The 12,024-nt window shown below is 47.8% G+C and overlaps 1 protein-coding gene across 1 annotated transcript in view; it reads right to left on the bottom strand.

Moving 5' to 3' along the window:
• The window catches only part of LOC146036861 (uncharacterized), a 42,653-nt gene extending 31,389 nt beyond the window's left edge, over positions 1-11,264 (bottom strand). Inside the window, exons 1-2 of the mRNA XM_083160717.1 lie at positions 10,529-11,264; positions 7,862-7,978 (exon numbers count right to left, since the gene is read on the bottom strand). Coding sequence (XP_083016843.1) covers positions 7,862-7,978; positions 10,529-11,243 — 832 coding nt within the window. The 5' untranslated portion in view covers positions 11,244-11,264. The remainder of the gene's footprint in view (positions 1-7,861; positions 7,979-10,528) is intronic.
• Positions 11,265-12,024: the final 760 nt, after the last annotated feature.

The raw sequence follows: 12,024 nt of genomic DNA, 5'->3' as shown, positions 1-12,024 counted from the left end.
CGGGTGCGACGCGATGCCCGCGATTTTCCATAGGGATCAATGTTAAAAGTGTGATTGGACGCGATTTTACTGTTCAATGCCTCAATGCCCGCGATTTTTCCATAGGAAACAATGTTAAATGGGCCACAGAGCCCTAATAGTCCCCCTGAAGTCTTAAATGGCCCCCACAATTGTTAACGCCACCCCACGATCAACGTGAACCTGAAGCGTGGCGAGCGCAGCGAGCCCGCGAGGGGGGTCGGTACGCGTCCTCCGACCTTTTCATATCCCCACTATCCACGTCGGCGTGGAGTTGAGAATAGAATAGTGTGGCGAGCGCAGCGAGCCACCGAGCCCGAAGCGTGGCGAGCGCAGCGAGCCCCGCGAGGGGACGCGGATACCTGTGAAGCCCGCGAAGGGACGCGTTTACCTGTGAAGGTATCCGCGTCCCCTCGCGGGGCTCGCTGCGTTTGCCACGCTTCGGGCTCGGTGGCTCACTGCGCTCGCCACACTATTCTATTCTCAACTCCATGCCGACGTGGATAGTGGGGGTATGAAAAGGTCGGAGGACGCGTACCGCCGCCCCTCGCGGGCTCGCTGTGCTCGCCACGCTTCGGGTTCACGTTGATCGTGGGGTGGCGTTAACAATTGTGGGGGCCATTTCAGACTTCAGGGGGACTATTTGGGCTCTGTGGCCCATTTAACATTGTTTCCTATGGAAAAATCGCGGGCATTGAGGCATTGAACAGTAAAATCGCGTCCAATCACACTTTTAACATTGTTCCCTATGGGAAATCGCGGGCATCGCGTCGCACCCGTTTTTTAGTGCATTTGATGGCCGCGATGGCCGCGATGGGCGCCGTGCTAGGTAAAGAGTACCATATTATTTTATAATTCCTTCCTCTTCAGATGGTAGGATTACATTTGTTCTTACTTGATATATGGATAACAGTAAATTTTAGTCCTTCCTAGTAATTTGTTCAGCCAGCAGATAGCTGGTACAACATCAGTGGGTATAGTGAGGAAAATAGATCAACTGCCTGATTAGACATCCTGCTTCTGCTGTTTTGCGTTACACCATAAAGTAGGCATAGGATGGAAAATAAGAAAATGGGTTGAAGGAAGAATTTAGAGGAATCAAAGGTAAGAGGTTTGCTCCTGATTGGCTGCCAGCCTGCAATTTCTGATTGCCTGTTGGCCAGCGCCACATTTAAAATGTAGTTATGCTGTCACTCTTACTACGCACATACTGAGCTCAGTGGCTCCCTATTCAATCCCCTGTGCTTCCCCACACCCATCCTCACTACTCCCACCCTCCCTCACTCTTCTCTACACCAATTGTCATTCACTGTTCTATAGACCCACCCTCCCTACCACTTGCACTGTTCCTCATTGTTCCTGACACCCACCCGCAATGATCCCGGCACCAGCGTTTTATGTTAGTCTGACTGATTGAGAGCACACCATGTTTTCGTTGGTAGTTAGTAAATGCAGATGCTGTAATGTTTAAGCTGTCTGGATGTTTGCAATTCTTATCGCAGGTCTGCAATTTTGGATAGTGCAGTAATTCATCCATTCAACAGCTGCAGAAGATACAAACAGAAACCAGGATATTATTATTTCAAGAGGCATTTATTCAAAAACATTTTCTTCTTTTACTATAAAACCATACAGGTATCTTTATGAGTAATATGATTTGATTTGTGTCCAAGGTTGTTTGGAATATTACTTGTAACTTACAGGATGCCCCAGAAGGCCATCTAGAGACTGTATGAAAGCAAATCTGCACAATATGCATCATTTTGTTTTACCAAAATGGACTCATCTCAGGAAGAAAAGATATTCCATAGCAGAATAATTAGAACCAATCAGATGCTGACATGGAATTTTCCTCAGATGATAAATACACCTTGAATAATGTTACACTGATGTTCTACAGTATTTGCTGAGATCATTGAAATGCTTCCTTCCCTTATGTCTCTACCTCAATGTGTATTGGAAGAGTCATCGTGGTGTTGGGTTAAACAGGCCAACTTGCTCTCCTGTGTATGTAGTAAACATGTACATTGAAACAGTATGGAGTGGACAGTACAAAATCAGCAAGTACAGGGATAGTCAGGTAACAGACCAAGAATCAGGAACTAGACTAATCTGCCAAATTTGCAGCATGTGCGTAGAAGCAAAATATGACAGCAGTCCCCTATACTGACTGCTCAGTGTGATCCAACTGTAAGTACTATCAGTCAGACATCCAAGCATAGAAATAATGGCTGCACATGTGCCCTTGTCCTCCTCTCATCTCAATGTCCCTCAATGCATTCAAGTAATATCACTATGCAAATTTTCCAAAGTTGAACAGGTCTTAAAAGTGCACTTGAGCATTGTTATCAGTAATGCTCAAATCTGCTATCATAATAGATTGTATAGTAAGTGGTACATTCATATAATTACTTAATTAGATATATATAATGTTCCAGAACTACTGAATCTGAGCACATTGCATCATGTTTAACATATGATTATCTCATTATTTGCTGCCAACAGTGTTGGTATATTTAGGACTGAAATATGCTTTGACTGCAATGCAAAGCAACATATAGCATACGCAGAGGTTGCTAGCTCACGCATCATCAATTGCTGGAGATCCCCCCTCTTCACCCTCATGCATGCGGGCTCCTGGAAAAGTGGGTGTAGCCTCATAAAATGGAGAATCCCGGAATCCGAGAGCTTGGCATGCCACCTAAAAGACAGCCTTGGGTTACAGAGAAATGCACTGGAACTGCTGCTTATACAAGCAGATTTCTATACACAGCTTAAACACCTGAGAGTCACTGGCACACAGTAGTGTCCCGATTGTTTCCCAATATTGTCACCTCCTTCCCCAGTGCATTGCAATGTGGATTACCCGCTGTCATTTTGCACCCCCCTATTTGATCTGAACTGTTCCTTTACTTATTTGTTATATTTTCCTAAGTCAATTAAAGGCACCAAGTATATGATTAAGACTAACATATTTTTATATACATATTCAACTCTATCAACTCCTGTTCATAATAAATATACAGTAGGCCTTTCTTTGGGGAAAAAAAAAATTGGCATTGCTTATATGTTTCCATATTTGCCATTAATGAAATCGAAGTCTACTTATTTTACCCACTAAAGTATAACAGATGTTGCCTAATGTTATGCATTCACACACTGAATACTAATCCCCACATACTTAAACAAGCTCACATTTCTGGTGTACGCACACTTGCAAATGACTTAGCTCAAAGTTTCGCATAAACTTTTATGATCCAAATTCCCCTACAACATGGAATAATCAGCTTACTAATAGTTATCCTGCTAATCCAATAAGAGGTAATATAATGTGCACAAGTGTCAGCTTTCATTGTCACCCACATTGCTTTTAAAGTGCACAAGTGTCCCTGAGCTAAATATATTCTCTGCCCACATTTGAATTTGATGTTCAATGACCACAACCCCTGGGCGCTTACTTCACACCCAAACACATGTCAAAATCACGCACTAAAGGTTTAATGCTTAGTTTAGCCCAGGGAGACTTTCAAAGGAATAGATCTACATTCCAGTCATGTCTTTGAACATTAATGGACCAATGGCATCAGTCCCAAGTGCAGGAATGTTAGCCCAGTGTACCGCCTAATGCAGGCTCCACAGTCTTGAGGTTGCTTCAATTTTCCCTCATTGTAACAGCATGTTTCTGAGTGCAGGCCTTGGTTGCTATGCAAATGGAGAACACATTTACTGGTAGTAGTGATGTGTTGCTTTATTCTGCTTGCATTTAAAACGGAACAATCCTGCTGTTCATTGCTGTGTACAGTTTTCTAATTCCTATTTATGGATTTTGATTAGTTCTGAAGCTTAAACAATGTACAAGCAGCATACAGTAACTTTATTGGATCAAACCTCACAAGCGAGGACAAAACATCACAGTTCTCCATAGCTATAGACTTCAGGGACACTTTCTACACCCAAATCATGAGAGCTTGAGACTCTTGGGCTGTGGAATAGACAAACGCCTCAGCATGGCTCTGGGCAACCCCCAGACCCTTTTTTGGAAAGTGTCACAAATTATTAAAACAATAGCGATTTTATATTACCAGTTATTTACTGTATATAGCATACATACTCCAAAGTCCTTTACAGAGAATTTTTGAACATTCAGATCAGTCCCTGTCCCAGTGGGCTTACAATCTATATTCCCTACCACATGTACACGCACGCACAGACGTATACACACACACACACACACACACACACAGACATTCTAGGGTAATATTGTTGGGAGCCATTTAGCCTACCAGTATATTTTTGGATTGTGGGAGGAAACCGGAGCACCCGGAGGAAACCCACGCAAGCACAGGGAGACTATACAAACTCTGCACAGTTAAGGCCATGGTGGGAATTGAACCCATGACCTCATTGACGTGAGGCAGTAACCATGCAGTTTAAGGGTCAAATCGGAGCTGCTGCACATGCCCAATGGTAGCAGCTTCTTCCACCAAATTTGCTGTGTGTAAGCATTAAACTCCACACAGACATAGGCATTCATCCACACTCACCCCACTTATCTAAGAAATAAAGACGCGTACAACTGAATGGGCTTAAAGGGGACGGCTTATTTATTTTGAGCAGGGGCGGCCTATTTGAATCTAACTAAAATTTATGTCCCTGCTCTAACTAAGGTGGCGGGCAAAGAACGGCATGCAAAATAAATAACATTGCTGGAAAATAACAAAGTAATAAAAATAACAAACTCCGGATCTAAGGGCCAATTGCCCTTAATTGCCAAGGACCGGCCACCTGCCAGCGTCCAAGACAACGGCTCAATTATGAAGCGGACTTTTCAAAAGGGGCCAATTGCCCTTAAGGCCAGGGGGTTGACCTTCTGCTTCTGCCCCTGACCTCGCAAATAGCACTAAGGCAGAGCTCACCACTCTGCCCGAGTCATCAAAAAATTGGGCCACCTGCCCTAAACTACAAATGTCCGCCAGAATTAACGCTATCCGAAGTAGATGATCGTTAAGGTCCAGATGTGGGCCCACCTGGGTCGGTGATGCCCAGATCCCGACATCAACCAGCATCTAAGTGTAAATACAGCTCTAATTTAATTACCGTTCTTTCCGCCAACACAAAATAAGCCGACAACAACTAAACGAATAATGCAAACGACTTCTCAACAACTAATTCTGACTAATAAATGGGGCGGGCGGGAGGGCAACGTTTCCTGAAGCAAGAGGCAGAATCTTCTGGAACCAAGAACATCACCCCATCAATCTCCACCTCTGACCTCAACCAGCCTATCCTGAACCGTCATTCAAATCAGCCAACCCGTCAATCAAGACAAGCCGAACCCTCAAGCCCAGATCAAGTGTGTGAGCTAAGGATTCCTGCCAATAGCCAGGTGAGTTTATGCTGTGTTCAGCCAGACAAGCTGGCTTTTACAGTCTTAAACTCCACACAGACATAGGCATTCATCCACACTCACCCCACTTATCTAAGAAATAAAGACGCGTACAACTGAATGGGCTTAAAGGGGACGGCTTATTTATTTTGAGCAGGGGCGGCCTATTTGAATCTAACTAAAATTTATGTCCCTGCTCTAACTAAGGTGGCGGGCAAAGAACGGCATGCAAAATAAATAACATTGCTGGAAAATAACAAAGTAATAAAAATAACAAACTCCGGATCTAAGGGCCAATTGCCCTTAATTGCCAAGGACCGGCCACCTGCCAGCGTCCAAGACAACGGCTCAATTATGAAGCGGACTTTTCAAAAGGGGCCAATTGCCCTTAAGGCCAGGGGGTTGACCTTCTGCTTCTGCCCCTGACCTCGCAAATAGCACTAAGGCAGAGCTCACCACTCTGCCCGAGTCATCAAAAAATTGGGCCACCTGCCCTAAACTACAAATGTCCGCCAGAATTAACGCTATCCGAAGTAGATGATCGTTAAGGTCCAGATGTGGGCCCACCTGGGTCGGTGATGCCCAGATCCCGACATCAACCAGCATCTAAGTGTAAATACAGCTCTAATTTAATTACCGTTCTTTCCGCCATATCAGTTCAGCTTGAACTGACCCGCCACCAACCTAACTTCGAATACTCCCTCAGCTAAACCTCTAAACTTCTCAATGCGTCTATTAAATTCTGGAAAAACAAATCCATCCCGACTAAAGAGAGATGCACCCCATCCGGCCTGTACAGGGTCTCGTTTCTAAAGGAAATGGCCTCGTGCCTGACGACCACTCCGCCCTCCGTTGCTATCGCCCTGCCGACTACGGAATTGATCCGCCTACGTACCAAATCAATGGCGCCCGGACTGAGTGCATCTCTCCAAACCCTCCTAGGTATAATCTCTGACCAGAAGAAACGGCAAAATCTCCATTCTCTGATCAGGTCCAGCAATAAATTCCGAATCTCAAATCGAATATTGAGACCGGAATTATGCGTGAGGTCGTTGCCCCCCAAGTGGATGATGACAAACATTGGGTAACCAAACGCCCTAACTGACTCATCCAAGAGACCCCTCAACGCGGACCACCTCATACCTCTACGTCCCAGCCAACGGATAAATCGCGTCTCAGGGAAACGTTCCGTATCCGTGGTGACCTGGGACAAGGACAACCAATAAATAAATGAATGTCCCACCATCCAAATCATATTGGTGTCCAAGCGTTGACCTGTAAGTTGAAATGATATATACCGTTAGCAAATTTGAAATAATGGCAAACATCTGGCAACATTTTAAAGGGGGGGGGCCCGGGAGATTCCCTTAAAGGTGATTTTGCAGTTCTATATTAAATCGTTGATAACTACTAGGAATGTGATTTAGGTGATCTATTTAAGACTAATTTGATTATTGACCCACTTGAATTATGTATAATCCCTACCCGTTGTACCCTATTCTACGGGGTGGGGGGGGGGGGGGGGGTGGGTCACCCGATTTGACTTGAGGCAAAAAACACAAATCTTCCACCAGTTGGCTAGAGCCTAATTTAAGACTGGTGATAACACAAAAAATTCCTCAAGGCCCCTCAAACACTAAAGCGTGTTTGGGCGAGCGGCTACTCCTCAAATGGGCTCACTGGATTATGTCGGCCTGATGTATCGCTTAAATGCACCAGACCGCCATCTTCCGAGTGCTCGTATGTCGACCTGAGACCAACCCGCCGCAGCGGCTGCCGAAGCGGCGCCGATACGAAAAGAGTGTGTCCCAAAGTCGGCTGGAGAAAGACCCTGATGCAATATACAGCGCCTGAAAACCGACCTGAACTGGAAGTTAGTAAGTGGGGACCCGTCGATGTGCATCAGCCAGGCCCCGGGCAATTGAGGGCGCAACTCCAAGTAAGCCAGAGCCGCCGCCACCGGACAAATCCGGCGGTCGCTACTCCGACCCAAATGGACCCACTGCCCCCTGCCCGCTACGTCGGTCTTTGAGCGCTGAATCTTGCACCATAAACCGTCGTGGTGCACGTCGACGTGGCCGAACAGCATAGGCGAGGGAGATGCCCTGGTTGCGGACACCAACTCGCCTACTCTGAACGCCCCATGGAACGCCATGGCAAAGGCCAACCTGAAAAGTCGAACCTCGTAATCGTTTGAGCAAATCACTCTTAGGGACCTCGAGATTCGACGCAACAGGCCGGCATCAATCGGCCGTCGCCTGTCGGGCAAGACCGGCCTGGCTCTGGCCCATCCCTTTAGCATCCTGGAAAGCAAGAAAGACTTGGTGATGTCTCTCTTCCCACCAAGACGCAAAAAGAATGATATGCCTGCCAGAGAGCGTCCAACAAAACTTCTGGACTTACCCTCCGTGTACAGGCTCCATACATAGGCATTAATAAGACGCTTATAGCTCTTACCTGTGCCACCCTGTTCCATCAAGAACTCGCTCCAGCGCTCCCATGAGGCCAGATAAGCTCTAAATGTTGCTGGCGCTAGCGACCGCAGGGCCAGCTCCTCTACCCCTCCAGAGGCACCTGCCATAAAAAAGATGGACATTGTTCACCATACTTCTGGGCTAGCGGCACAAGTTGCCTGAATCTTCCCCATTCGAAACGGGACAATGCATCTGCTACTTCATTAAGTACGCCAGGGACGTGCTTGGCTCGCAACGTAATATTGTTCGCCAAGCACATCAACACTATCCGTGCAAGAATGCGCAAAACTGGGAGAGAGGTTGACCTTAGTTGTGTAATGGATTGGACCACCCCTAAGTTATCACACCAAAAGACAACCTCCCTGTTTCCCAATTCTGCGCCCCAGAGCTCTAGGGCGACCATTATTGGAAATATTTCCAATAATAGCATATTCTTGGTCATGCCGTCTCGTGCCCAAGATTCGGGCCAAGCCTCTGCGCACCAACGTCCCGCATAAAATGCGCCGAATCCGGAAGATCCTGCTGCATCCGTATATAATTCCAACTCCGCATTTGCAACGGCTGGAGCTTGCCATATGCATATGCCGTTGAAATTATCCAGAAACATTTCCCACACTTTCAGATCCCTCTTCATTTCTGAAGATAGACGTAGAAAATGGTGGGGTTTCCGAATCCCGACGGTCGCTCGCTGCAGCTTTCTACAAAATATTTTGCCCATGGGTATTACTCTACATGCGAAATTAAACAGGCCCAATAAAGATTGAGCCTGTCTAAGTGTTAACTTAGCAGCCGCGATGGCATAAGTTATTTCGTCATGTAACCGGTGTACTTTATCTAGTGGAAGTTTACACAGACCTCGCTCGGAATCAATTTCGATTCCGAGGTACACCAAATCAGTAGTAGGTCCCTCGGTTTTTTCCCCTGCCACGGGAACCCCGAAATCCCTAAATAACTGAAGCGCTGCTTCTAGTAAACTAAGGCACAGGTCAGAATTTGGAGGACCCACTAAAAGAAAGTCGTCCAAATAATGAGTAATGCTGTCAACTCCCGACACTTCTTGCAGGCACCACTGCAAAAATGTGCTGAAGCGCTCAAAATAAGCGCATGAAATGGAGCAACCCATGGGCAAACATTTATCTATGTAAAAGCCCCCATTTAATTTAAATCCCATGTACCGAAATGCGTTCTTATGCAAAGGTAATAGTCTAAAAGCTGACTCAACATCCAATTTGCACATGAGGGCGCCAGGACCAGCTTTTTTAATGATGCCTATAGCATCCTCAAATAAACAATAATTAACGGTGCACAATTCATCATCGATGGCGTCATTGACGGACGACCCTCTAGGACAAGAAAGATGCTGAATCAGCCTGAACTTTCCCTTAACTTTTTTGGGAACCACCCCAATAGGGGACAAAATTAGTCCCTCAACTGGTGGTGTTGCAAACGGGCCTGCCATTCGACCTAGTTTTACCTCGGCTTCAACTTTTTGTGATATTATGTCAGGGTGTTCCATGGCAGAGCGTAAGTTTCCCTTACTACCCGTACTAATTGGAGCGGAAACAGGTAATTGAAAACCCTCTGAAAATCCGGACTGCAAAAATATTGCTCCATCTCTGTCCGGATACCGTTCCAGCCATGGTAACATCCTGACCAATACAATTGGAGTTGGGGCTCTATCCAACGACAGGTGCCGCTGGACCGCGGCTTTGTTTTGTCGTGGACTGAGCCCCACCTCCCCCACCAGTTTGAGGTTTTGTGCAATCCTTGATTGCGTGTTGACCTCCGCATCTGATACAAAGGTGCCGAAAACGACACCGGTTACCCAGGTTGCATTGCCCATTATTAAATGAGTAGCACCTACCATGGCCATGTTTCGTATTACTTCCCTTATTAATATTATTGTAAGGCCTGCTCCCATATTGCCTTACCCACCCCTTATTCTCAGGAGCCCTAATAGGTGTAGCCGATTCGGCGACTTCGCCGTATAATTCTACATCTTTCTTACCAAAATCGTACACCTCCCGGCCATGCTGTTTCCTCCTAAACTCTTCGTCATAGACCCGCCAACCGGGACCGACGTAAGAGGTGTAGAGTTTATGAATAAGGAACTGGTATCTCACCAGGTTCACATATTCATCTGGATGTGTCTCTAAATAACAGGCGGCAAAAATTAGTATGCCCCTTACCCAGTTGTTATAAGTGCGAAATGCATCCTCGCTCGCGGGTCCTTTTTTCCTTGCGGCTAGAAGGGCCCGCCTATCCTTGCTTGTTAAAGCAAAGATATCTACATAGCGCCCCTTTCTGATCCTATCTCTAGCCCTAGGACGCAAACCCCGCTTAACAGCGGTGTTCGCGCACTGCACTGCATCAGACTCAACCGATACAATGGAGGACCCGGAGCTATGGGACCTATATTCCCTACGCCTCTTCCGCCTTCGTCTCCTCACGACGCCGTCCGAAGATGACTTATCCTCGGAAGACGTCGATGCTAATGAGGAATCAGAGGTTTCATCTCGGCGCCGTCTCTTACGAGACTTTGCAGATCTTTTCCGCTTAGCTTTCTTCTCTACCGATGAATCCTCTGACCCCCCACTGCTGGACCCTGTATTATCTTCCCCAGTCCAGTCAGGATCATTTGTGGACTCACCAGTATCAGACGATGCTGCCCTCCTTCTTCTACGATCACTTCCTCCTCGGCTTGAAGAATGTCCTTCCATGGTTCGCTCGGCGAAATCCTGACCTGTCAATAGAGGTTCGTTAACAACCCCCATCACGGTTGGGACATTCGGCGATACCCTTTCAGCAGAGGAAATAACATTGTCCCCTCGTGCCGCAGCAATAGTTGGAGCTATTGCTTTGGCTATGAGGTCAGATACTGACTCCAACGTTGCCGGAGGGTCAGTTTTTCCCTGCCCACCTGTTCCGGTGGTTAACAGAGGAGCCACTGCCGACACCACCGCTGCGCATATAGATGTAAGCGCCGATGTCCCTAATGACACGGTGTCACCTTCCGTGTTTCTCCCGGCAACCGCGTCCGCATATGAGCGACCCGGTTGCGTTCTGGCGCTTTGTGGCGCCATATTGTTCTCCCTTGCCTTCTCTGCGACCAACCTTCTCCTCGCTGTCCGTCTAGATCTGGCGTTAGATTTTCTAACTTCCTCGACCGGATTCATTCCTGCATCACTTTGCAAGTCCCTTTCACTAACCCCGCCTTCTTCGTTTGAACCGGCCAATGGGGCTTGCTCTTGCGTACCGGATTCACTGCTCAGCGAATCCACCTCGTCTGACTCGCCGCACGAGGATAAGGATTCATCCGAATCCTCGCTATTATCCTGCCATGTAGCTACGGCAGACTTAAACATTTCGAATTCGGCATGAGTTAACTTATGTCTCATGTCCTCAATAAATTTCCCCCTGGGGTTGCTATTACTATTACTGCCACCAGATGGCGCTGCTGCTGCATTGCCATTTCTTCCTTTTTTATGGGACCTCCTGCAATTTTCCCTTCCTCCAGCAGAGGGCGCTCCAGGCACAGAAGTGCCTGCAACACCCTCCTCACAGTGGTAAGCATCACCCTTGCGGCCATTTTTATTCTTGCCTCTGTCTAACCCCCTAGTTACCTTGTTTCTAGGTACTGCTTTACCTTTATTCTGAAGTGGGCGCGCAGCGGTCCTTTGACCGCTGCGCTGTGCCCCTTCTTTTACACCAGCCCTCCCTGCATCTACTGCGGCAGCGACAGGCCTAGCGCCTGTGCTCCGCTTATTAATCGTGCTGGCTGCTGCGTCTGGGGAGAAGGACGCCGGCACTGACGCCGGCGTCCCCGCCGCTCTCCCCCTTTTTCTTGCCCTACACTGATTGCTGGCCGCTCGGCGCCCAGCCCCAGCCGCCTCCCCCGCTGCGGCGGATGCTTCAGGCCTAGCGCCTGAGCTCCGCCGCGTGACGCGGCGAGGCCTAGCGGGGACCGGCGCCGGCTCACAGTGGGGACGGGCGCCGCCATCTGATCGCCCCCTCACCCTTGATTGACGCGGGCGGGCTGCCGGAGGGATTCCTGAGCCTCCGGCAGCACCGCCACGCCGCCCTGACCTGCCCGTCAGACCTATGTTAACTGCCGGAGCGGGCGGTTCGGCCTGCGCTCCGGCAGTC

This window comes from Crinia signifera, chromosome 9 (genome assembly GCF_055691185.1).
Source record: "Crinia signifera chromosome 9, ASM5569118v1, whole genome shotgun sequence".
Lineage (NCBI taxonomy): Eukaryota > Metazoa > Chordata > Amphibia > Anura > Myobatrachidae > Crinia > Crinia signifera.
The sequence above is the reverse complement of the archived record's forward strand: the minus strand, read 5'-3'. Positions and strand labels throughout refer to the sequence as shown.